General features: G+C 39.9%; 1 protein-coding gene across 2 annotated transcripts in view; it reads right to left on the reverse strand.

Moving 5' to 3' along the window:
- Positions 1 to 27,316, reverse strand: part of SYNE1 (spectrin repeat containing nuclear envelope protein 1) — a 302,115-nt gene that overhangs the window by 169,100 nt on the left and 105,699 nt on the right. For both annotated transcript variants that reach the window (XM_053382199.1, XM_053382197.1), the window contains 18 exons: positions 24,219 to 24,366; positions 19,109 to 19,336; positions 18,398 to 18,496; positions 17,175 to 17,362; positions 16,938 to 17,061; positions 15,420 to 15,586; positions 14,618 to 14,771; positions 13,704 to 14,332; positions 12,175 to 12,354; positions 11,260 to 11,410; positions 10,651 to 10,809; positions 8,838 to 9,020; positions 7,221 to 7,322; positions 6,322 to 6,525; positions 4,350 to 4,557; positions 3,695 to 3,807; positions 2,577 to 2,782; positions 465 to 620 (listed from right to left, as the gene is read on the reverse strand). In XM_053382199.1, coding sequence (XP_053238174.1) covers positions 465 to 620; positions 2,577 to 2,782; positions 3,695 to 3,807; positions 4,350 to 4,557; positions 6,322 to 6,525; positions 7,221 to 7,322; positions 8,838 to 9,020; positions 10,651 to 10,809; positions 11,260 to 11,410; positions 12,175 to 12,354; positions 13,704 to 14,332; positions 14,618 to 14,771; positions 15,420 to 15,586; positions 16,938 to 17,061; positions 17,175 to 17,362; positions 18,398 to 18,496; positions 19,109 to 19,336; positions 24,219 to 24,366 — 3,399 coding nt within the window. The remainder of the gene's footprint in view (positions 1 to 464; positions 621 to 2,576; positions 2,783 to 3,694; positions 3,808 to 4,349; positions 4,558 to 6,321; positions 6,526 to 7,220; positions 7,323 to 8,837; positions 9,021 to 10,650; positions 10,810 to 11,259; positions 11,411 to 12,174; positions 12,355 to 13,703; positions 14,333 to 14,617; positions 14,772 to 15,419; positions 15,587 to 16,937; positions 17,062 to 17,174; positions 17,363 to 18,397; positions 18,497 to 19,108; positions 19,337 to 24,218; positions 24,367 to 27,316) is intronic.

Genomic DNA, 27,316 nt, shown 5'->3' on the forward strand with positions numbered 1-27,316 from the left:
AATATGAATGGTAAAAGATTCACATAAGGGTACATGAACAAAACTGTAATCATAATATAATAGTGGGCCCCATAGTAACATCCCACACTGAATCCTTAGTCCTTAATAAGAATGTGGTTGTTAAGGGAACTAAGACTTGCTAGATTGTTGATGTATTTATGTGCCATGACTCACTTATGGCAATGGAACAAAACCTGTATGGTGGATATGAGAAACGGTTCCCTGAACCGATTGCATACTGCAGTGTATGCAAACTTCCCTTAACTACTAAGCTATCTTGAATTAAAAAGTTCAGCACTAGACCCATATGCATATCTCACTTGTTTCTTGATTTCAGTACATTTTTCATTTGTCACTGTGCTGGTAAAAGTACACATTAAGCAAACTATTTAGGATTGTGTAGGCATTATTATATAATAGAGCAGGCAAGAAGATAGGCTATTTAGGTAAAGTTTGTTTTTTACCTGGCCACCAGCAGCTCTTCTAGGAATGCTTCCACTTTCTGCACCTCATTTTTCTTATCAGAAATATTCTGTTTGCTCTCACCCAAAGCTTCTGTGCTTATCCTTTCCTCCATTTCATGGAGCCACAAACTCCAGCTCTTGCACAGATCCTCAAAGCTGTGAACAAAACAAAAGCAGAAGTATGCAACTGTCGCTAGATAAACAGAGAATTTACCTGCTATTACACAAACTGAGAAAGAAATTTGTCTAGTTACCAGTTTTACTTTAATGCCTAGTGCATGAGAGCTGCACACAAACTATTTTTGTTCAGTGACGAGTAACCTAAAAATACTCAACAAGGATCTAAATATGTCAAGCAAAACCGTGGGAATTATAGAGAGAACGGAGATTTCAAAATTGTAAAAGTGGCACAGCTTAATTTTTTATCACAGTCTATGTGGAAACTGAAGGCAATGGAAGGATTGTTTCTCCACAGCCTGGCTCATACATTCACCCCTCATGTGACTACAATATATGCTGTATGCATGTGGAGCATACATACATTAAAGCCTAGAGCAGGTTCCCACTTTCAGAGACCACTCCTTGCAACATGTGGATGCGGGGGGGGGGGGGAGAGTTAGGGCTGATGAGGAAACAATAGGCCAGCAGGGATAGAGCTAGTGAAAATTGTCCCACTCTTCACCTTACACAAATGTAATTGTAGGAGGGGTGCATGCCCAAATATGGTTATATAGGAAATATAAATGTCAAATAAGCCTATTTTGGTTGTTTTATTTCCCCTTTCACTCTTTCTCTCTCACACATATTGAGGACAGGATTCACCTAATGAGTCCCGTCAACAGGACTTCTCCCCATTTGCACAACAGGGCTTCTCCCTGCTCCCTTAGTGCCCCTAAAGCTGGTCCAGGATAATTCTTGGGACAGCACACAGGGGCAGGAAAGGGGGGATCATTCTGTCTGGTGAACCAAAATGCTTGCCCTGATGGAATGATCACCTTAGCACGATCCTGAATTCCTCCTTTAGGGTTGTAACCTCTTTCCACAGATACTAGGCATCTCCATTTACACATAATTTACACATCTAGTTGAAGCAGGAGAAAATGCAGACATAGATTGTCTCCCCAGTTGTGCTGTTTATTGCCCACCATAATCTGCTGGCCTGTGTGACATCCTAGAGACATAGGTAAAGGTAAAGGGACCCCTGACTGTTAGGTCCAGTCGTGGCCAACTCTGGGGTTGCGGCGGTCATCTCGTTTTACTGGCCGAGGAAGCCAGCTTACAGCTTCTAGGTCATGTGGCCAGCATGACTAAGCCGCTTCTGATGAACCAGAACAGCGCACGGAAACGCCGTTTACCTTCCCGCCAGAGCGGTACCTATTTATCTACTTGCACTTTGAGGTGCTTTTGAACTGATAGGTTGGCAGGAGCAGGGACCGAGCAACGGGAGCTCACTCCATCGCAGGGATTCGAACTGCCAACCTTCTGATCGGCAAGTCCTAGCCTCTGTGGTTTAACCCACAGCACTACCTGTGTCCCATTTATATTTTTTTGTCTTGCCACCAAAGATGAAGGGAGTCAGGCAAATAATGAAGGAGTAGGCAAATCCACAGCCCCTTTTCTCCTGCTTCAACTGGAGATTTGAAGGGCCTCACCCAGTGTCCAATGGTCAACAACCCTACCCCTATCTCCATTTTAACTGTACAAACTAGAAAGAAGGACTGTTTGCTATGAGCATGTGAATAAAAGTATTCAAAACTGGACTTGTTGCTGATTATGTAAGCAAGAGTACTGAGACCACAAACATTCCTCCCTGTAAAGGAAATGTTTTGACATGGTTACCAACGATTTCACAATGTTAAGCTATATGCCACTGTTTTCTTTTTGTCAAGCAAATCCACTTTTAGGGGAGGCCAAAGTCCAGTGGTCAAGTACATGCTTTGTGTGCATAAGCTGCCAGGCCCAATCCAGTTAAAAAGCATGGCTGGGATAAGCCACTGTCTGAGACCTGGGAGAGTCATTGTTGGTCAGAATAGGTGGACCAAGACCACAAGGCAGATTTATATGGATATTTTATACAGTGCATCACATGCACACATGAATAAAACAACCTACCTTCCCAGCTCCGCAATGCATTCTTCCAGAGCTTGTTTATCTTTCAAGCACTGTTTAAAGAATCCCTCAAAGTCCTGATGAGCTTTATTTATCTGTTCCTGGATGCTATTCACAGATGATTTAGGTAGGAAAGCACAAAGATGTTCTCCTTCCTGGGAAGCTGCCCCCAGCTTGCTCCTTCCTTCCTCAACGGAATCCAACACTTTCTGAGTGGAACAAACACAGAATTTTACTTGGGAAAGTGGGTAGAGGAAGGAAAAAGAAAATGGAAACGAAGAAGATCAGTTAAAGCATGAATGTTAAGAGCAATTGTTTAGAAAGCCAAGACCATCTATACATAAAGATTAGTTGGCACAGACTTCCTCTGAATGTACCACTTCAGATTGCAGATAGAAGATTTTAATGTTATTTCTTGTTTAGAAAACAAATACATAGTTCTTGTGTATAGAAGACCAACTAGCAAAAAAATTCTAACCTGCAAGTTTTGTATGGAAAGAGAAAGTTTGGTATGAACCAACATCCTGCAATCCACCTTACACTTGCATAGTAGCATCTAGGTATGCAGACAACCACGGTAAATGCTGTTTTGAGGAACCATCTTAATCATCCTTGGCAAGTAAAGGGAGGGAGGGAGGGTGGTGGGGATGGATCTTGGTGGGAGTAGGTTGCAAGGCGCTCTCTAACATCCACAGTAATCCAAAAGACATCACTGGAAACACAAAGGGCCTGGTAGCATCATCAGTTAAGACAGATTAATGTTGGTACATTCAGTGAGCATTTCCCATGGGCTTCTCCATAGCTGCAATTGATGGAATCATATTATTTCATGCCATACAACATGTCACCCTGCCTACAATGTTTTTGGGAAAGATGCTATTTATGACCATTAACATGCTAGCAGTATCCTGTCTTCGGTGAGTTGTTCTGTACCTGTTATCTTTGCGCCTTCACCAAGGTATTTTTATCAGAGTTTTTGCTGGTGGTAATGGGGATGAGCATGCATGTTGAGCACTCACAAAACCCACAAGGCTTTGTGAGTGCTTAAAGGGTACACCTGCATGACCCAATAGACTTGAAAACCAAACAATGTGTTGTTTGGTCATCCATGGTAACGGTACCTGCAGTTCATGGAGTTTTGCTTCGATGGCTTTACTATCTCCAGATGTAATACTTAAGTCTTTTACAGCAGTCTTCAGGTCAGAATACCAGTTTTGAAATCCACACATAGATTCTTAAAAAAACAAGAAGGGATAGATATAAAACATTATTATATTATACAAAGATGCTGATATTCTGTGCTCAGAATTCATCAAGAATACTCTGTTTTAATTATTATTTTCCACTACTGACTTGTATACTGTTATCACCGCCACTAGAACATTGGCATAGATTTCAGTTCAGTAATGGAACACTGAATATTGTTCTCTATGATAGACCACTTTGGTGTTATCAAAAACAAGGAAGCCTGCAAAACAGCAGTGGCAGTTTAATAGAATTAGAAAACAGAAATAACAGCTGAGTTATTCTGGTGAATACTGACTAGGACACTCTGTTTTGAATAGTGAATATATTAAGACAGTTTATGCAAAAACCCAGCTACTTGGAAAGGTAAGTAAAACAAGTTTTTGGCAACTTGAGTTTTAGGAAAGGCTGTGCATAAAAATGAGTTAGTGATGTTAATGGAAACGTTTCACCAACCAAAGCTGGCATGATTCATCTCAAGCAATTTCATACATTCCTGTGGCTCACATATTAACAACCATGACGACTCACGGAAGAAGTGTTTTTCCAGGGACTCTTGCATGGAAGTCTGTGTTTTCAAACATAACTGGTTCACAGCCTCATACTTCTTTATCAATGATGTGACAGTGCCCCCAAGAGTCTCCAGCTCCACAGATGGATATTTGCGACACAGGCTGTTAAGTGTTTCCTGAGTGGAATCAAAGTTGCTCTGCTGCTGCTGCAGGTCCTTTTGTATTTTCTGAGCGAAAATTTGTAACATCAAATAGAGAACATTATGTTTATTTAAATCTATCATGAACACATACACACCATCTTACTTATTTATATCTATTCCCTACTTGGAATTGGAAGGGACCCCTGAGGGTCATCTAGTCCAACCCCCGGCAATGCAAGAATATGCAGCACTCTCTTAAAGGGGTTGAACCTGCAACCTTAGAGAGGGAAATATCAGCCATCAAAATAGAAAATAAATCAATTTTAAATTATTCTACTAACTGTTTTACCTCTGTATGAAGTACATTGAAACTATACACCATTGTCCCTAATTTTGGGACACTTCCTCATGTATCAGTTGAACTGAAGTTTCTTGAAATGTATGTGCAGCCCTACTTACATTTTTTCTAGACTTAGAATCTAAGCCTTAGACCCTGGAAATACCTTTGGTTCACTGCCATTATAGCTTCCAACATCTTTGCTACAAGTTTCTATCATGCCTAACAAAGCAGGAAATTTCTCCACTCTGGACCATATGAAAACTACTGTATAGTGATAACTTTTCACATTTTGACTTGGAAATAGATGGCTGATTTCTAGGGGGAAAGTGAGGGGGCAGGGGGAAGGAACAGTTTGCTTGTTTTCCTCAGTGCTTTTTTTCTAAAAAAAATGTTTAGGGGTACTCTCATTTTGACTCAAGAAAATCACTATTTTATAGTTCAAATCGGGAAAAATAAATACAGTAACTGGAGAAAAGTACAAAGATTCTCAAAATGTTTAGGGGTATGCGTACCACTGCGTCCCCCCAGAAAAAAAGCACTGGTTTTCCTGATAGTTCTAAACCAACACATGATAAATGCACTATATTAAGTTAGTTTAAAATCTCATCCATTTCCTGTAATTGGCATTAAACAGTGAGATATCTGGGATGAAGTCTTTTTTGTGTGTCTCTGAGCTAAAGGTGCCATGAAACCAGGGCCGGCCCACACATGAGACAAGGTAAGGCAGCTGCCTCAAGCATCAGGATCTAGACAGGTGGCAGATCTGGCCTTCAAGGAGCATGCTGGCAGTGGCTGTGAAGGTGGTGGTGGTGGGCAGCTGCTGCAACATGCTCCTTGGAACCCTGATGTGCCACCTCCCACCACTGCCACCTCATCTGTGGTGAGAGTGTGACCAATGACAGGATGCCTATGTAGTGACAAGGAGGGTTATGGGGACAGGAGGAGGGCTGGCACAGGCATGCTGAGGCTCTGGTCACTACTGAAATGTAAACAAAACACTGCTAAGAGGGATCAGGAGGTGGCCAGAGCCGAGCAGAGCCAGGAGCCATCAAGTCTGATACACTGTCCTCTCTCTCCTGCTGGTTGGGGGGGGCACCCCTGCCCCACCTCACAAGGCAACATCATGAACTTGGTTGTTAGAGTGGTGAGGCCGATGCTGGCCAACTGCTAACTTCACTAACTTCAACTTCAATATGCTTCCCTCGCCTTGCATGCTGTCCTGGCTGGTGAAGAGAAGCAAAAACAGAACAAATGGCTAAAGGAGATGGGGGCTGGGGGGATATGAACATATTTATGAAAGGCAAGAAAGCAAACTGGTTCTGGGGAGCTCTCTACTTCCCACAAGTTCGATTTTCTGCCTTCTATAAAAGGTAAAGGTAAAAATCTGCCTTCTACCACAAGGTGATGCCAAAGCCTCACTAATGCCCTTCTACAGTGACGTAAGAATGGATATGGAATTCTGATGAAGCATAAAGCTCTAAATACTATATTGTTTTTGTAATACTCACCTTGACTGTGCTTAGACCTGACAGATCCTGGCTATGAGCACAGCTTAGGAGTGATTCTTCAATTTTGGTGAGCCACTTTTCCATCTGATTAACAAAGTTATGCAACTGCATCTTCTGAGAACTAAAATATTTTAGTGTTTCTTTTGCTATCTCAGACATTTCTTTAGCATGCACCAGTTTTTTCCTTAAATCTGCTTCTAAAAACTAAAACAAAAACAAGCAGATTCATTAATGCAAATTCTCCCTGTCATAAAACAACTGAAAATAATTATTATCCCACTTCTGTGGTACCATTTGTTAAATAAGAAAACATAAGGTCCTTTAATGAATCAACAATATAAACATTAAATCCCACAAGTGGCAGCTACAAAAATAATAATGTTGCAGTATAGCCTTTCACCCTAAGAGGAGTCCTCTTGATCAGGGCTCCAGCTAGCCTTAAACAGAAGCTTACAGAGGTGTTCAATGGGGGGGGGGCAGAGCTGATACCTTCCCTCCAGCTGCCAGTACCAAACTTTAGCATTTTAGTCTTACAAAGGTGGTCCCATTTTGCTTTCAAGCTGGCCCTTGACCACCTGCCTTCATTATTAAAAGGAATAATCTTATTGTGGCTGTTCTTTCAGCCTAACAACAGGAATTTCACAATAAGGCCATCTGATCTTTCTTCTATGAAAGAATCAGGATCAGTCACTAAGTTACATGATGGATTTTTAAACACCGAGAGCCAAATATAGACTCCCTCTCGTCTATGTATATAGTCTTGTAACAGGAACATTTAACAAAGATTAGAGCTATTAATTCAAATCAAACTTCATAGAAGCCTGAGACTGAAAGAGTGTGAAAGTCTGGGCTCCTAAAGGACCTTAAAGAACTAGCTGCAATGGGCTACAATATCTTACCTGAAGATTTGGGGGAACTTCTTCTGCATTTACTAATTCTTTAAGCTCAGATATTTTTGAACTGATCTGTTCCACATTCTGTTCTTTATTTATAATTTGAGACTGTAAAAGAGCACATGAGGAAAAATGACTTTAGTTTAATATCTCCATCCCAACGACACCCTAAGTCAGAGGTTTTCAACCTTTTTGAGTCCACGGCTCCCTTAACCAACTATATTCTTTCTGTGGCTCCCCTGTGGGACTCAGGAGCCCAGTTGTGTCACCCCTTGCCTGTAGAGCTAGAAGCCTCTCACCCTTTTTCAAACCCCTTCCCCTGTGGAGTGTTCCCTCAGCCTCCTCTCCTTGGGAGTCCTCCAGGCAGCCTCTGCTGTGGCCTCTGCTGCACCATTCGCCTGCAGAGCTTATAGCCAGGGCTGCTGCAATAAACAGTTATGCAAGCCTTGGGGAGGCAAAGACATCAGAGGAGGGAGGGAAGGAAAGAGGGACAGAGGCCAGTGTTGCTCATGGCACCCCTGACCGTCATTCAAGGCACCCCAGGGTGCCATGGCACACTGGTTGAAAACCACTGCCCTAAGTGCATTCTTTCCATATACGTGAACAGCTGCCATTCATTCCTATTGGGAAAAGTAACTTGGGGCACGGTGTCAGGAGGGCGTGCAGGAGCCAGGCCTGTGACCAGTAGGGCTTCACAGGACTGGGGCCTTCCTAAGTTTGTTCTGGAGAGGCAAGGCGCGGCTGCACAGGTGAAGCCGCTTGGTAACTCACTGCACCTGGTGGCAAGAGCCGGGAAGGAATATAAGGGATATAAGGTCAGCATTTCCCTTTGGCTCTTCGCCACAGCAACACGATTCCTGCCTTGCTGCGTTTGGCTTCTTGCTTCCTGATCCTCGGACCTCGGCTTCCTTATTCCCTGCTTCTCGACCCTCGGACCCTCGACTTTGTGACTCCTTGCTTCCTGACCCTCGGACCCCTGGTTTCTGGACTCTTGTTCCTGCTCCCACCCCGCCATCTTGCCCCCGGTCCCAATGTCCTCAGCCGGGACTTAGATCGCCCGTAGACTGGACCATGACACACGGTGAAGCTAAAACTTCACTTCTGACCCCCACTGAAAGATAAATACTGTGGGAATTTGCCATATGTCCTTTTTCCATAGTGCCAAAGAGTCCTCAGTTTACAGAATCTCCCTCAACAGAATCTCCTTGTAGCTCAAGATACAGGAAATAGTGGTCAGTGCAACAGCATTGCTCACCTAGCTTTCCAATGCCAACCATTACTGAGAAGAAAAGGGAAACCAGCAAGGCAACAAGGAGTTCAGTGCAAGCATGGTGGGAGCCTCTGATGGAATTTGTGACTGCAACCACATTTTGTTGATCTCCCTGCTGCCTTGTCCCTACCCCTCTGTCTCTGGATAACTGGCAGTGACCCTTGGCATTGGAAGCCTGATGAGCCAACCACTATTGGATATAGGCACAGGATCTAGATAAAGGTAGATGCATCGTTCTTAGTACTCCTGACTTTTTCAATTCTGCTGGGAATTCTTCCAAAAGCATTTAACACCTGTAAATTGTGTGTATTCATTGGATGTGTATTTGTTGCCTGTTAACAATTTAACGGTACCTGGCATTCTTCCAGGAAAGCCTCGGTTCCCTGGCAGCTGGCCAGGTTGCTGACAATGCCATTCATCTGTGAGATGGAGTTGTTGCACCACCCATCCACATCATCACCAACTGCCAGGACATCTTCCCACAGTGACACACTGACACTCAGCCTATCTATGCTATCGTCAAGCTTCTCTGAAACCTGTTATGCAATGAAGAAAGCAATTAGGGATATTGCCCAATTAAATAAATCTTTATTGATTATTCTAGTAAGTTTAAGTCAATTAATTGCTTAACTAATTGCTTAGTTCTGCTGACCCACCTGTCATTCTAGCACAGCTCACATTGATTGCTAAGACAGACTGAGAACATCCTCCTGACTATGCCATCTGTATACTGAGTGACAAAGGTGCCAGATTCTTTGTTGTTCTTACAAGATCCAAGTGTCTTTTCAAGGACCCCTGCTTAGTCACTGGGAAAAGGGAAGACCTTCCTCAAGGGCTCAAATTTATCATCATGCCAGAAACAGGAATTTATTTTAAAGAACTTGCAGCCTTGCTCAGGAACCTTTGTCCAGTTGCATTACAGTGGTGCCTCGCAAGACGAAATTAATTCGTTCTGCGAGTTTTTTCGTCTTGCGAATTTTTCGTCTTGCGAAGCACGGATTCCCATAGGAATGCATTGAAAATCAATTAATGCGTTCCTATGGTCAAAAAAAGTCCAAACAAAGCCAAATTTGGTACAAAAAGAGTTTTTTAAGTGCTCTTTAAAGTCACACATACTGTAAAGAGCATTTCAAAAGTTGAAGGAACAATAATTTAAGTTTCTAAACATGACAGAAAAGCATTTAAAAATCACCAAAGTGTGCAGTACTGTACATACTGTGTCTTCACTCCCTAGTTGCATCAAATTATAGTGAATTTCTACCCAACCCTCTTCCTTCTCTAGTCATCACCACTAACCAGAAGCACACAGAGGAGCAGCAACCCTAACAAAAGGTAACCTTTGTGCTTCTTATTCCTCCTTGATCTGCACAGATTGAGAGTAAAAAGCCAAGCTGCCTCTGTGGCACTGGATCTGGGGGCTTGGTGTTAACTAGTGCTATAATCAATGCCTCATTCTCCTCCTGAATTTCAAGGCTGACTGCATTACATAATGCACTGTGTGTGAATATATTGGTGTGCTTTTCTCCTTAAGAATAAGAGCTTTGTGGGGCACAATCAGGATTGGAACCATTACATGTAGGGAGGGGGCTTAACACTTTCCCTGATGAAAGCTTTCCCTTCTGAAGTAGTTATTTCCTGCCAGGAGAAAAGACACACTTTGAGAAATCAAATGCACATTTCCTTCCATTTTATATAAATATAGTGTACTTAATAAACTGTTCGGCTGAGACTGCAGAGATCTGGGTTCAGACCCCAACTAGGCCAAGAAATTTGCTGGGTGACAAGGAGCCAGTTCCTGTTTCTCAAGTCAAACTACACACACACAGGATTGTTGAGAACTGTATGGGAAAACTCTGCATATGCTGCACTGTGCTCCTTGGAGAAATGATGCAATGCAATGCTGATAATTAATAAAAAAAATCTTTCAAGGTGCCATGAATTCTTCATGGTTATGTATAATACACGCCAAGTTCTGATTATATATAACCCTTCATTCCCATGATTGGACTCACACTTCAGTTATTCACATTTTGAGCATCTGCGCATGCGCAAGTGGCGAAACCCGAAAGTAACCCTTTCCGGTACTTCCGGGTCGCCGCGGGACACAACCTGAAAACGCTCAACCTGAAGCAAACGCAACACGAGGTATGACTGTATACTGCTTACATCCAGCCATTTGTCCACAGTGCTGTCCATGTCAACTTTTACTAGCATGGGATCACAGTTGGGAATCTTTTTCAGTTCTGCTAGCAAGTGTTTTCCTTTGTTAGTGAAGGCATCCAATTCCCTCTGTCTGTCATTCAACTCATTTCTGGCTGCTTCATGCTGTGAACAGAAACATTCACTTGTTACAAAAATCTGTAAACAGATTCACCATCCATTCTGCCTAATCACCTTTACACGTTACATTTTAAACTTTCCATCATGACCAACTTAGGCACCATTGATTTCAAGCAACTACTTTTATTTTGAAAAGGCCAATCTAGAGTTTTGCAATAAAGTTGCTTACGCATTGTAGGTAAAGCAATGCACATATGTTTTACATTGCAGATACAGATCACAGTCAAGCAACTGCAACCAAACCCTACTGTTTCACTTGCAAATGTCTGCTATGCATTACATTACGTGACATAGGATTACCTTCTCACGTAGCAGCTCATTGCATAAAAGAATCTATCCTCAAAAGTGAAGAATCGGCAGATGACTATAATCCTGCTAAAACAATTCACTAAATAATTACTACTTTTTTTTTAGGATGAAAGTATTTTAATTTACCTTTGATAAAGCCCATCTAACATCTTCCTGGTCCTTCAACATGCCTTTTGTCATTGTAACATTGCTAGCAACCTCTATGGCTTTGCTTACTGTGGATTTCAGGCTCTGATATTCTCTTATCAGGTCAACAAGGACACAACACTGCTCCTGCCTATGATGTGAGGGAAAAAATGTGATGACACGTATGCTTTATCTACTGTGCACCCAGAGTATGATTGATCATGCAGAATTTCCTGTTGCCTTGTAGTTCCCTTCCCATGATATGCAGCAGCAGATATGAGGACATGCACTTTGATACAAAGATCCAAGTAGAAAATGGAGGTACGTACATAAAGCAGCTGATAAAGCTGTTTTGCTCCTTTGAGCAGCCCTGTTCAAATGCTTGTGAACAGAACTAAATAGCCTGCAATTTTGCTTGCAGCAGTATGCTCACCTTGACCACGGAAAGTGGAACTGCCACTCTTGCCCTTCTCCTTGGTCTAGAAACCCGCATTTGGGTTTCTAGGGGAAGGTAGCAATAGTGACCTCTGGCACAGAAACTTACAATGCATTAGTGACCTCTTCCAGAACCTTGGTAGTGTGTATGTTCCTGATTGGAACTATCAATACCAGAATCTAATAGGGGTGGAATAAAAACCTCCACGACTTTCTCCTGCTCCAAAGGTAAATTTTTGAACTAAGGGGAAGGGAGAGATAGGAGGTGCTTTGTGAGTGACTTTAAGCCTCTATGGGCATTCAAATGCTAGCAGAGCATTTCCCACCATTCAGCTGGAGTTTTTGCAAAGGCTTGACCCTCTTCAGAACAACTTGAAGGAGGATACTTACACCTGCAACTCTAGCAGCGTGTATTAAGTCAATACAACATATTTATAAAAACCTTCAATGTTTAAATATTGCATTCAATTAAATACCTACTTTTCTTGAATAAGTTTCTTAGTATCCTCCCAGGTGACTTCCAAACAATTAATCTCCTTGTCAACTGCTTGAGCACGGTTTATATCTTTTTGGGCAATTTGCTTTGCTCTGCTCATCAGCCATTTTAGTTCATGCTGGTGAGAATTCAGTTCATCATCCAACTGATTAAAAATCCTTAATCTGTAAATCAACATATTTATTACGTATTGTTAATTTGTTTTTAGGTTTCTTCATTAATAAATAAATATAACATCACCAAACAAAAGAACAGACAAACAAAGCTACACCTCTGCAAACAGACAAAAATATAATATAATATTTGGTTAAGCATCACAATAACATTCTATAGCAACTGTGATTATATGAATCAAATTGTAGTACAATATACATTCTAAGAGAGAGAGCCAAAGTGGTGTTTTTGTCTTCATTAAATTTTTGTATTTATCCCATACTCTATACATTTCCCCCCTAATTATGTGATTTGTAAATCCTTTGTGTACTTTCACATTTTCATACCACAAATATTATCTTGAACTTCTAAATCTAAGATACGTGAATTCTCCAATGTCATCCATTCCTTCAACCAACAAAGACATGATGCTTCATAATATAATCTCATATCTGGCAGGGAGAAACCTCCTCTCTCTTTTGCCTCTATCAATATTTTATTCTTGGTTTTTTCCCTTACCAGATATATTTAGAAATATCTTTTTGCCATACATTGAAACAATCTGTCTTGCCAATCACTGGAATTGATTGAACAAAAATAACATTATTGGTAATACATTCATTTTTATAGTCGACACTCTACCTAACAGTGAAAGTTTCATTCTGTCCCAAAATTGCAAATTTCTTTTAATATCTTCCCAGGTTTTAAAATGATTATCTTTATACAGATTTATATTATTTGCTGTTAACCATATACCTAGCTACTTAGGAAGGTTAACACCAACCCCATTCCTGATAGACAGTGTACTTGCTAAATTTTCTGAAATTTAGTCTATTTTTGTCCAATGTACAGTAAGTTCTATTATTGTAACTGTTTTCCATACAAATGCCTTCACATCTTAAATTTTATATCCCGTTCCATACAAATATGTATGTCTTAAGCATTTGGCATATAAAGTATCTATTGTTTTGACAATTAACCTTATTACTTTCATCAAGAAAAAGGATGAAGGGCTAAAACTAACAACTCCACCCCACCATCAACCTCAACCTAGACCAGCACCATCATATAATGGAAACCTACTGACGGCTACACATACCTACATGCTTTGAGCTTCCACTCAGAATATAGCACAAGATCCATTGCCTTAAAACCAAGCCCTATTGATACAACCATGTCTGTTCCAATTCTTTTGACTAAGACCCACAACTTACAGATTTATAAATCAGGTCAACGAGAGCAGACAGCAAAAAATAAAAATGCTTTTTTGACTCAATACACAATCTTAGTAAGTGAAATGAGTTAAGAACCAGTTGAGAAAGTTATCCTCACATGATGCATGCATTCCTTTTTGTTTTACCTTTGCTGAACTTCTTGAAGGCTTGGTTCATTCAGTCCTTCCTTGTCAGCCCTTTCTTCGATATCTTCAATGCTTTTTAAGAGCTGTTCTTTGCGTTCCATGACAGACCTGTGCAGAGCTCCCAGGGCTTCTGCTTCACTCTGTTTCATTCCCAGCAAAGACTGGATGGACTCTAATTCTATGCAGATATTGTCGGCGATACTCCTGCAGGAGATTCTTTGCTCAGAGCTTCCATGTTTTAAATGATATTGTGCTTTAGTAAGGGATGTATCTAAACTGGCTGCTGTAGATTCCAGTTTGCTGACATCTTGAATAACCTCACTCAATTCCTTCTCCAGCACTTCGGTTTTAGACTTGTCCATGTTTCCAGTAGTTTCTACCATCTGCCTCAAATGGTGAAGAACTTGTGATGCAGCAGTATGAAGCTCTAAGAAGGCCTTCAGGTGGGGCAAAGCATCTTGCCTGCGGCTAATTACCTGACTGGCCTCCTGATAGAGCTGGATACAGTCTTCAGCCTTATTCTGGAACACACTGTGATCTTCTGGCTGACTGAAAGAGCACAGCTTTTCAACATGACTCTTCAGACTCTGTAGTTCTTTGAACTTTCCTTCCACTTCCATTCTGTGTTCCTGTTAAGATGAAGGGTAGGGAATAAAAAGTGTTAAAAAGCAAAAGGAAAACACCTCTTCTTGGCATATGCCTTGCTTAGCACTGCCAGCAAATTTGATGTTAAAGTCATTTGTTGTTACTAAATTTCTGCTCGTTTCCTCCCCCCCAAAAAATTCTGTACAACTTCTTTTATTACAGGCAGCCTGCCATTTACGAGCATTCAATATGTGTACAACCATGTATACACACATCATACTAGACCCAGAAGTGACCCAGAAATGTGATAAAGATGTCACTGAATTTACCTTATTGTGACATACTGCAGGCTGTTGATCAGCTGTATTTATTTCAGATGTAGCATGTAGTTTACCAAGAAATTGCTTAATCCAGTCAGAAAAACTGAGGAGTAGCTCATCGTACTGTCTATGCTCAGCAACAACAGACTGGAGGAAATTTATCCTGGAAGATGTTGAAATTAACATTTTCATTTTTATCTTGACTTGGTCAGAATTTTTTTTTTAGTTAAGGATGCAATAAAAAAAGTTACATATTCAATTATGTAAGTAATGTACAGCACAATCCTCTATGTGGGAATAAAAAACACAGCTGTGGGAAATAATAATGATAAACAGGTACAGCTAATCAAACACAAATTTTGCATGGCTCATCCCTGCAGGGGCACAGACAAATAGGAGAGCTGACACAGTGAATAGAGAGATGTATCACTCGAAAGGAAAACAATCTCATAACATCTTCTCTTTCAGAGTGCATTCTCAAATAAACTTTTGTTGGGGAGCTGACCAAGTGAATGATCCCCACATTGAGGTTGTATAAAGCAGTTCCTATAACCTACTCTGTTGCTCAAAGTAGACATTGTCTTGAACTTCAGAACTGAATGTCTTCCATGCAGAAAACAGAAAAATGCCAGTGATTGTACATATGGGTTTCTTGGATTGTTGTACTCTCCACTTTAGTCCCCATCAAACAACATAGCCCAGTGTGTGATTTCCATTACATTCTCCACATTAACTTGTGGCATTCTGCATTCTGTCAGTGATCAGCATCTGTTTGCGAGTAAAGTGCTGCTATTTAAACAGAAACACAAACCTTTTGTTAATTATCTGAGGTAGAGTTTTCCATCTTCTATCTAAGTCCTCCAAGTCTTTTTTTAGTGTTTTCACACTTTCGCTGGAACTTGTTTTAAATAGTGATTCATTTAACTGCAGTAGGCTGGTATACAATGAAGCATAGGATGCAATATCAGATTGCAAATCCTGAGAAACAAATATATATATATATCTTAGTGTCAACCGTTTAATATGTAAATATTATAATTATAACTTTGAACCAAACACATTTAGAGAAAGTTAAATTGTAAGTGACTTAATTTTGCAGTATTTAATGAGGCATTGCAATTGACTGAATTTATTATGCAAGTCTCAGTGCTCATTGCTGAATGTTGTCCTGAATTAGTTTCCTTAAAACAATACTGGAAATGTATAAAGAAAATTCTAACAACAAAATTCAAATTAAAATATAGGTAATTATTTTAGATTTAGAAAAAGTAAAAACAAAACAAAACACCAAAAATATCTAGAAATCAATTATAGCAAATAGAAACAACAAACATTAGTTTGAGAGCAATGTGAAACCAGGCTTACTGAAATCCTCAGGGTGGCTCGAAACAAAGGGTGCCATTGCTAGGATTGATTTTTAACTGCTGTGAGGCCTCCTACACGTTTGGCAACTGTAACAAATCTGGTTTGCCAAAAGCATGACAACAGAGAGCTGATCTCACACTGAAATATATTACAGAATTTGGTTCCATGTTGGTTTCACCAACATGAAAGTATATGTCACTGCAATTTGGGTGAAAAGTAATCAGAAAAGATTGCTGAGTTTTGAATGGTGGTGACATTTGATATAAAATGTTGCATTTGATATTTTATGTGTGTAGATTATCTGTTGAATTCATTTACCATGCACAGGATCACCAATGTTTTTGAATCCATGAACAAACCAGAGAAACTGTTGTAGGCATCATATATGTTACTGAGGCAAGGTGCACACAACATGTGGCTACTAACCCAAACACTTCTTTTGGCGGTCCCACATAGGCAGTCAAACAAGAGCTTTGCTGAGACCCCGGTGGGTTGCATTCAGCTTGATGGACCAGCAATTGTGTTCGCTTCAGGCATTCCAGAAACTGGGAAAATCAGTACCTAATCTTTGTCAGCACAAAGATTCCTGCTAGTGCAATGGGACTTCCACCCCTCTGCTCCCTCTGAATTCACCCCATGTCCTCCTCAAATCTGCTCTGGATGGTTGGGGGACCCCATAACAGATATAGTATGTGTGTGTATTCTGTTGCAGAAGCAGAAATCCTTGCATTATGGAATTGCTTGCTTAGCACTATGTTGAATACAACCCTATGTCTTGAGCTCGTTTCAGTGAGCAGATTTTAAAATTATGCCTTAAGCTTAGCTCCTTTCAAGCATTCAGTGGAAAGCTGCCACGAGTTGCAGGTCTACACATTGTTTTGTAAAACAATAATAGCATGTAATTATTTCCCAGTATAACCTACAAGAACAATGCAAGCAACCTATGCCAACCCACAAAACTTACTTGGACTAACTGCAGCTCACTTTCCACTTTGACTCTGTCGGCAGAAACATGTTGCTCTGAAGGTCTGGCTGCAGCTTCACACCTTTCTAGCCAAATCGTGAAGGCGGAGAGCTCCTTCTCCTGTCTACCAGAACACAGCCCAAAAAAAGCTCATCAGTTCAAGTCCCACGAAACCAAAAGCTAGGAGACAGCTGCAGATATTTTTTCTGCCTGCATATCACACAGTGCTTTTCTCACCTCTGCCACTGTGCTAGGTGAACCTCTAGCGAGGCCTGTCTATCTTTAGCTTGTCTCAAAACCATTTCATGTCTTTGCTGAAGCATCAAAACATCCCGGGCGGCTTTTTCTTTATTCATGATCTTGCGAGAACCAGATGACAGAGAGGCCAATGTTTGGTTCATTTTTTCGAGAACTTGACAAAGATCCTTATTTAATTCAACACAACAAAAGAGAAGACAATTACCAACCCTGTGGCCCTCACATAGTCTTACACATAGCTAAAAAGAAGTAGAACTAATTATGCCATGGCTTTATGTAACTCATACTCAAGGGCAGTAGAAGAAGAATTGATGCTTTTGAATTATGGTGCTGGAAGAGACTCTTGAGAGTCCCGTGGACTGCAAGAAGATCAAACCTATCCATTCTGACGGAAATCAGCCCTCAGTGCTCACTGGAAGGACAGATCGTGAAGCTGAGGCTCCAATACTTTGGCCACCTCATGAGAAGAGAAGACTCCCTGGAAAAGACCCTGATGTTGGGAAAGATGGAGGGCACAAGGAGAAGGGGACAACAGAGGACAAGATGGTTGGACAGTGTTCTCGAAGCTACCAGCCATGAGTTTGACTAAACTGCGGGAGGCAGTGGAAGACAGAAGTGCCTGGCGTGCTCTTGTCCATGGGGTCACGAAGAGTTGGACACGACTAAACGACTAAACAACAACAAGTGCAGTAATTCCAGAAGGTGTTCAGGCTTGGCTGGTTGTATAACTGCTCAACCCAGGCTGCTACTTAGAGGTTACAAGGCTTTATTGATGGTGGCACCACAACATGCAAAACTATCTGTAGTAGCACCACTATGCTGTGGACAAAAAGCAACTGCTGTCATATTTTATTTTTTCTGGAAGGCTGAATTGGGGGAATGCTTCCCTGCAACACTTATAGCTTTCTGATTAGCCTTCTTAAGACTGTCTTAGGGCAGTAGTGTTACTGGGTGGAACTGAAATAATATCTTTTTTAGCTAACTTTCCCCCACCTGTTCTGTTAGACCTGTTGACCACCCCTGCTCACGCTTGTTTAAAACAAATGGGGCTTCTCTCTTGCCCCCACAACACCAAGATTGCTGATTGCAGAAGTAATGTTCAACCAAGATTTCTTCAGTTGGGTGAATGTTGGCTACAGCCAGTACAAATACCTCTTCCATGCTAAACATAAAACTAGGTAACACATTTTATATATATTTACTGTAACATTATGAAGGGCCTTGTAAGTCTCTGCTGAGGAACAGCATGAAGTATCAGTCTCTGCCAGTTTTCCTTCATATCTGGACAGCTCCTCTTGGGCCTAAACCAGAGAAATTAAGAAAAAGTACTAAATATTTACAAAGTTACAAATATCTACACATCTATGCATGCTTATTTGGTAGGAAATCCCACCGGTACCCACACTCCAGTTAATTGTGCTCAAGGTAGAAAGCTCTGGGCTGCAGCCAACTATGTTCTACTCAGAGTAGACACAGTGAAATTAATGGACCTATGTTAGTCATGTCAGTTAATTCCAACAGATGTACTCTGTTGAGTAGGCCTAGCATTGCATCCAACTCTTTGGAAGAAAACCTTACATCTGTAATTGGACTAGGTCCAGCTGAAGTTGGTGGGGCTTACTTCTGAGTAGACATAGACAGTGTTACACTCCACATCCCCAACAAGAATGGATAATTTAAAAAATATGGTGACACTTTCTGTTCTGCAGGCAAATCAGTCTAGTTCGTCTTGGTTTTAGTTTAGTTTTAGCATTACCCACAGAGGATTGCAACTCATGCATACAAAATACCCCATTAATTCAAGTGTGTACAACAGAAAGTATTTCTTTTAAGTGCACTTTTTGAGGTCTTCCCTGACAGTACATTTAATGGCCACTCTCTTCTGAATGACAGAACAAGTTTATGTTGTCTACCTTTGCAAAGTTCTCTTCAAATTTTTGCTGTACTGATGCCTTTCCAGTTACTGATCCTTCCAGATGCTGTGTACGGTCCCGGAGTTCTTCCCAATACCTTCTGATCTGTGTCAACTTGGCTTTGATATGTGCTGATTCTCCAGATGTAAGATACTGAGAAAATGACTGAGCATCCTTTTCTAAGCTTGGGATTTCATTTTCCTTGTCGTCTATTTCTTTAATAATGACCTAAAATGCAAATAAATTTGTACGTAAAGAATCTATAGCATGTGTTTATTGCTTTCCTGCGAGCCATGCACATATATAGGAGTTAGTTACATTTGTTCTTGGGCGACTTCACACATTGCAGCCACCACATGAAACCAATTTAAATAGTTCCAGATAGCAGCTGCAGATGGATGGTGAATGATTCACAAATGCACAGGACTCTCTCTATGTAGAGCAAGCAGCACCCCATTGCAAATAGTTATATTGCTTTGTAGCAGGAAAAACAGTGAAAGACAATTAAAGTTTTAACATGATCGGCATATTACAAACTCAGTAGTTAAATTGTTAATGGCAATATTATGCTGTGGTAAATGTATGGAATATACAGTGCTTTTTTCTATAAAAATATGTTTAGGGGTACTCTCATTTTCCTACTCATATTGAAAAACTGCTCCTCAATGAGGCCAAACTTAGATTCTCAAAATATTTAGGGGTATGTGTACCCCTGCGTCCCCCCAGAAAAAAAGCACTGGGCATATATCACAGCACTGCATTATTAGTAACTATTTAACCATTAGATTTTTAATATGCAGATCACGTTAAACAATAACTGACTTCTACTAGTTTTTCTGCTAGAAAACATTGTGCCTCCCCCATAGTAAGTCAGAAAAATTATGAAGTCAATCTTTAAGATGATTCCATGACAGTTCACCTGATTTAAGTTTCCAGGGTATGCATTTGGAATTAATCAAATTATAACAGGCTATCGTTTGTCAGTATTTTCACATGTCCTGTGGGAAACACTCTGACTGCTATTGTAGCCAAAATATTTCATCTTTCTGTAAAGCAGGTACCTGTTATATAATCTTACTCCCACACTCATCTTCTAACATGCAGCAATAAATGGAGAGTGTAGGTGGCTTTTGGACTCCTGCCTACCAACCATTATTGTGACAATAACTATTGGCGTTTCTCCTGGTTTATGCGCCCAGCCAGGCTAACATGAAATTATCTATCCTCTTTCACCTAGTGATTCTGTTAAGCATCTGAGAAGCAGAAGGGATTGTGGGCACTTTGCTATGGGCTCATTTTGTTCCACAGAAAAACAATCCAGGTAACTGTGTGTGTGTGTGATCATAGAGTTGGAAGGGACCCTGAGGACCATATAGTCTAACCCCCTGGAATGCAGGGATATGCAGCTGTCCCTTATGGGGATTGAACCAGCAACCTTTTCATTATTAGCACTACACTCTAACCAACTGAGCTAACCTCATGGCAGGCTTAAAAAGATCTAACTTTAGTTCTCTAACCACAGGGTGCTATAATTTTGTGAGGGGAATACTAACTCTCACAGTGCCTCCAAATTACAGTTCTTGGGATTTTCTGGAGGAAGCCATGACAGTTCAAATGGTATAAAACCAATATAAAACAAAAGGCAATGACAATAGGTGCACAAGAGATGTATATATAACATGTCTTTCTCTTCTAGGAGTTCACAATGCAATTAAATATAGTGTTCTTTAAAAAGGCTTCTTGAATTACTGTTAATGCCCAAAACCCTTTGAGGGAAAACTCACTTCATCAGAGGAATTTTGAAAATATAACAAACAGTGTGGTTTGGATGCTAACTTCTACTCAAGGAAGAGTGGAAGGAGAGTTTCTCACACTATTCCCTTTTCAGCCCCCTAAACTCTCCAAAATCCGGTCATCGGTAATCCTTAAGAATTGATGTGGGTGGCTCGCTCCCTTACATGAACAAAGAAGCATTTTATGCTGCAAACCTTTATATTTAAAAGCACGTTTTATTGTATTAAAATGCAATAAAACAGAACTTTGATGTGATAATAGTGTGCTGTTTGTATATTACTGTATTGTTTAATATGAACCACATTATATTATGCAAAGCAGAATAAATCTTCCCATACATACATTTCTTGTGTACTTATTGTACTTGTTTTTTTATTTTTCTTGCTTTGATTCTGTCTTTTGGCTTTTCCTAGAAAAAACTATATTGCCTTATAGAGTGCATATGTCCACAGTTGTCAGGTTATGGTGATAATTGCTGTTGTCCCCTCCAAAGCAGAAAAGGTGAAATCAAGTTCTATAGTAGAACTGAGCACAGATGCACATATCCTATGTGTGCTACCTTTTCATATATACTGAATGGAAGAGGCCAATCCTTTCTCATTTACATTTTTTGTGTATTATAAAGAGGAAGGTTACATTTGAGACATGCATATGCCCTTCACAATTGACACAAAGTGCAAATATGTTATATTTCGGCATTTGTAATCCAGAACAAGAGCAGGATGTCAGGTAAAATCACTGTCTGGATCTCCAGTTGGCCCTCCTTATGCTGCTAACCAATATTTGTCTCAGATTCTTGCAGTTTGAATGGTGTAAATGACGATCAAACAGAACCACCTTACTAGAGGAGAATTATTTACATATCTATCTCCCCAAATGCATTATCAATACCACAGTTTGGCACATGCAACAAGAAGCAACAAACAAGCTTCAAATGACTAAACCAAGTGAACGAAGTCACATGTTTATATACACCCTTATTCTAGGAATGTGACCTAGAAGAACAGCAGTAAGTTTGAACGTGAAGTTTAGACATCCACTTAACTAGTTTCATTATTTCTGTATATATTTCCTTGTTCAATTTTGTGTATTTATATTTCTCTTTTAATGCATTTTTCTCAAAGTATCTCAAAATTTAGTAATATTTATTTATTTATTTATTTATCTTCTGTAATTCAGTTGAAAATATATAAAGGATACACCAGCTCATATAGGCACACCGACAAACATATATATACTAGCACACAGTCACTGTGTTCACTTATTATGTTACACACACCTTTGCTAACTCAATGTCATCCAGATGTTTTAGACTCCCATCAACCCCAGCCAACATGGCAATGAACATTGCATGAAAGCATAAATGGCCCCAAAGTCCCCACTTCACTAGGCTACATTGTACTGGCAACAACAAAGCATAATCCCTACCTTGTCATATCAGCTGACCCTGAGCTTGTGGTTGTTTTTCCCCAGCCATGAGCAGTAAGCCATTAATAAATCCTGGTTACCACACATAGTTTGTTCAGAGAGAAACAAGCCCAGACTTGTGGTTTGCTGCTTCTGGTACAGCCAAGGAGAAGAGCGCAGGAGAAGTGAAGCAGGGACTTTGGAAAAGTGTGCCTTGACATGCTGCTCATATGCACTACACAATAATTAAACTATGGTTTAACATGACATGCAAGCTGGGCCATTAACACACACCAACAGAAACCAAAACATCGACACCACAAAACAGTATTTGCAAAAGACATAATATGTGATTTGTAATTTAAATTGTAATATTGTATATTATCCAGATATTTTGGTTTGGAAAAAAATATTTCCCATGAAATCTATTCCTTAACAAATAAAGACGGATAACATAAAACTGCGGTACATACATTTTTGTAGTAATTAGGATAATTTGCCACTGTAAGTTTTAAAGAGTATCCCTCCCCATTGTTTTAAGACATGGCGGATGTACTCATTTTCATATTTAAGTATAGAAATTAAATGACACTTTTCTACAGCTTATGTTCTGATTTCAGAAAGTTTTATCAAATATGTATTTCAGAATACAGAAAAAAGAGAGTAATGGATACTTTTAAAATGCCTTCTGATAGAATGAAACGGAGCTACAGTACAAGCTAAGAAACTTGCCTAAGATTTATTTATTTATTTGGCTCAGATCTTCTGCTATTCATGAATCAGGAGCACTTAAGCACCACTGATTTTCAAGAAACTTAAAAGGACTTGAGTAGAGTAGACCTCAAGCTGTAAGCTTGAAACTCTAAGCAAAAATGCTCAATGGAAGAAAAATAAAAATAAAAATGATATTTTCATTTCTGGGACACATTAACCCTAGAATCCATCGAGAATGGTGAACTTCACCGGACCTGACACCACATATAAGACATTGTGGAGGGAGTAGCTTGCACTTGTATTCCCCCATGGTGCAAAAGTGGTCATCAAGCACTGCCATGCTTCACTGTTTACTCTTATGATGCTAGTAAATCCTTGGTTGCAAGTGTTGTTGTTTTTAAATCTAGGAACCACCATCCTACAAAAGATTATCAGTTCTAGCCATCTGTTTGGTGGGGTGATTCCAATCACATAGTAAAGGCATAGCTTTCAGTGGAATTATTTGCTACTGAGATAAAGAGAGAGTTGAAAATATGTTTGTGTGTTTGTGCATTTGCAACAAAATGGGATAGAAATAAAAACAATCCTCTGAAATGGGCAACTTTTTCTTGTTCACAATCAAGGAGCACTTGAAGATACTATGTGCATCTGATATTTTATTAATGCACCTGGAAAACGAAAACAGAACCTAGCATATGACAAAAAGAATTCAGAGTATGTAGCAAAGGTTTGAGTATAGAAGCTGTTGGGCCCAGTAGTTGCTTTATTATTTCAACATTATTTGAAAAACAAGATACACAAAAATCATAAATTATCTACTATACTGGAATAAATTACTGTAGCCACTGGCTGCAATACATAGCACGATATAAAACATTATACACTCTGTGAAAATATACCATGAGGATATTTTGCAGGAAAAGAATATTAATGGAAAATATATCTATCTATTCACACCATTATATGTTTTCCTATTACATAAACTAAAAGGTCTGAGTGTAAATTCAACTCTATGGGGGGCACACCTCCTGCAAAACCTTCCTCCTTGGTATCTTTGTCTCAAAGTGTGATACATTCTTTTTTACATCTTTGCAGCTGTGAAATCAGATAAAAGCATTTCCCTCTCTTTTGAAGCTTTCTAGAGGAGAAGAGAGAAAGCAGTATTTTAATGCTAAATATAATGCGAACCAATCACCTTAACTTGGCTGATTTGCATATCCAAGGACGATGTTGTTTCCAAGGTATCCAGCTCTTTTTCTTTTTCAGTGATCCAGATGGACAAAGCTTCAAATTTTTTGCCAAAATGATTCCACTTGTTTTTCACCATTTCCATGGTTTTAATACTAAAATCAACCATATTTAGTAGAAAAAATTAACAGTTTGTTACTGTTGAACTATGCCCATTTTCTTACATCTCCAGTTTGCTGAAAATGCTTACATAATAGCATGCCTTTTTTATTAATTTTTTAAAAGCATATTTCAAATGTCAGTTTACAGGTTTTATAAAAGTTATAGCACCTCAGGAGTCTGCCCTTATATTATCTCAGGAGTGTGGGAGTTAAGGGACGTGGGTGGCACTGTGGGTTAAACCACAGAGCCTAGGACTTGCCGATCAAAAGGTCGGCGGTTCGAATCCCCGCGACGGGGTGAGCTCCCATTGCTCAGTCCCTGCTCCTGCCAACCTAGCAGTTCGAAAGCACGTCAAAGTGCAAGTAGATAAATAGGTACCGCTCCGGCGGGAAGGTAAACAGCGTTTCCATGTGCTGCTCTGGTTCGCCAGAAGCGGCTTAGTCATGCTGGCCACATGACCTGGAAGCTTTACGCTGGCTCCCTCGGCCAGTAAAGCGAGATGAGCGCCGCAACCCCAGAGTCGGTCACGACTGGACCTAATGGTCAGGGGTCCTTTAGTGTGGGAGTTGCTTGGCTACTTCCCTCTCCTGAAAAGTTCTGTGAATTAGCATAACTTATCATGTGTGATTTTAAGACGTATAGCAAGAGCAGTCTGGCAAGAAGCTACCCTGTAGCACCTACATCATTGCCAAGAGAACCTAAGAATGATTTTTTTAATAGGTTTATTATAATTAGGGCCTGTTAGCCATTTAAAAATTTGGAACCTATGAACGCCACTCAGAGCCATTCAAATTAACTAAAGTTCTGAGATGATGTGACTTACCATGAAACCAAGACAAAATGTAGAGAAGAGGTTTTTGAACATGTGCATATTCCTACCTACCTACTCTGCACCTTGGTATTCAATGCAGCATTGCAGCTATTTAGTGCATGTACCTATTTGATGCTCACACAGTTGCAGCAGATCTGCTTTGGCACCCTTAGGATATTAGCTTTCCATTCTTCCCCTCCCTTTAAAAACATTTATGGATTAAGGCTTTGGAGTAAATCTTGGAGAGCATGTGTACAATATCTGATGAAATCTCAGACTACTCAGAGCTACTGAGCAAGGCCTTGAAATGGCTCCTGTTCACTGTTCAAGAGTTCATGGTCATTCTTACTACATTACTTTTCCATAGTAATGTAGTCCCCTCAATCTCTATTGTGCATTTCCTTTGTTCCACTTCTGTTCATTCATAGCTACCATTTTACCACTCCCTCACACCACCAGGTGTGTAACATGCTTCATTAAGAGCATCCCTGTGTGATTGTGCTCATGCCACAACTGTTCTAGAAGAGAGGGAGAATGCTTCTCAACAAATAATGCTTGATGTGTAGTAGCCTAAAACCCACTCTACTAACTTTTGTTGTTGTTGTTGTTGTACTGGATGTCCTTTCTGGGCAAATTTCAAACTTGCAAAACCCATCAATTCCAAAGGAATATGACTGGCTTTCTTTACAACTGATGGCGTACATTTTCTATCTTATTTAGGAAGACAAGTCTATTGTTAGCTGAACTGAGGCAAATTGGGCACAAGGAGCAGGGCAATCTGTGAGGCTGCAAAGAATGAATGTGCATTATGAATCATATAGCTATATACATAAACCATACATTAGGGTAAGTACATATCTGAGGAAGTCAAACAGTCAGTTGAAGATGCATGCATATTTTTCAACTTAATTATGATTGTCTTGCACCTGGATCAATTACATTACATCTGTTAAAACATGCACTGAAAAACAGCATCTCACTGGAAGCAATAAAAAGGCACTAGAAGTCTTCTGAAGGAAACTTTTCTACTTGTGGGAAAGAAAGAATAAAGACCACTAAAAAATTACATAACTGGTGTTAGGAGAAAGAGAAAAGAGCAATATGGAAAGAAAGAAGCCACTCACAACAAAACAAATAGCATATGAAATTGCATTCTCCATGATTACTTCTGGGGCAATATTGTCTTACTAAAATGCAGCTCCTCTCTAAAGGTAGTGAAAAGTAACCATGAAGTAGGTAAACAAATTTACATAGATTTATCCAGCAGAAAAAAGGGAAGGTATAATTAGAGGCCAAATGCAAAAAAATGACATTTATTTCGTTGTACCTGCATCACTGAACACTGTTCATTCTAAAAAGTAATGTTCCAGAGAACAGAACACTGGACTTAAATCAGAAGTAATGTGGTTTAATCTCTGTGCAGGCATGGAATCAATGGTTGCCTTGAATAACTCACTAACTTTCAGCCTCAGGTTCTTGCCTATGAAATGGGAATATTAGTGAACTCTCCCACAAAGGTGTTGTGAGGATGAAGCAATCTTTAAAACTCTTTTGGGACTATATGATGCCATGGACGCACTGATTTGTAGAATTTTCCAAATGAACTAGGATCTCAACAGAACTGGACAGCACTTCTTGGGAGCAGCTCCTTGGGCTGTGGCACTGCAAATATATGTATCAGCCCTGAAAGGCAGCAACAGCAATATATTTAAGTTTTTGGTTCATTGGTATGAATAAATCTTTGGAGCAATGTGTGGACATCAAAGTGAATGTGTGAATTGGCAAGTGACCACTGATATTTTGATTTTTGTTAACAATAATGTGAGTTGTAACATGGTTGCACCTTTAGGCCTTTTAAGAATGTTGATGGCTTATTCAAAAGCCCTGCTGGAATTAATAGGTGGTTTACATATTACGGCTGCAAATCATTTTAATTGTCTCGTGCAGTAGTGTAAAAGTTGCTATATGCGTAACAGCCATAACATGTTAACTGGTCCTAATATTTTCAAAACTGGACTATTAGGCCAGATCCAACTTAAGGCAGGAAATAGAACTTTGAGCTGAAAGTCTACTGTAATGAAGCATCATTTTTAGCAACAAGAAAAAGAACTGGGTTTTAACTTCAGTGAGGA

The sequence above is a fragment of the Podarcis raffonei genome, chromosome 3 (assembly GCF_027172205.1).
Source record: "Podarcis raffonei isolate rPodRaf1 chromosome 3, rPodRaf1.pri, whole genome shotgun sequence".
NCBI lineage: Eukaryota > Metazoa > Chordata > Lepidosauria > Squamata > Lacertidae > Podarcis > Podarcis raffonei.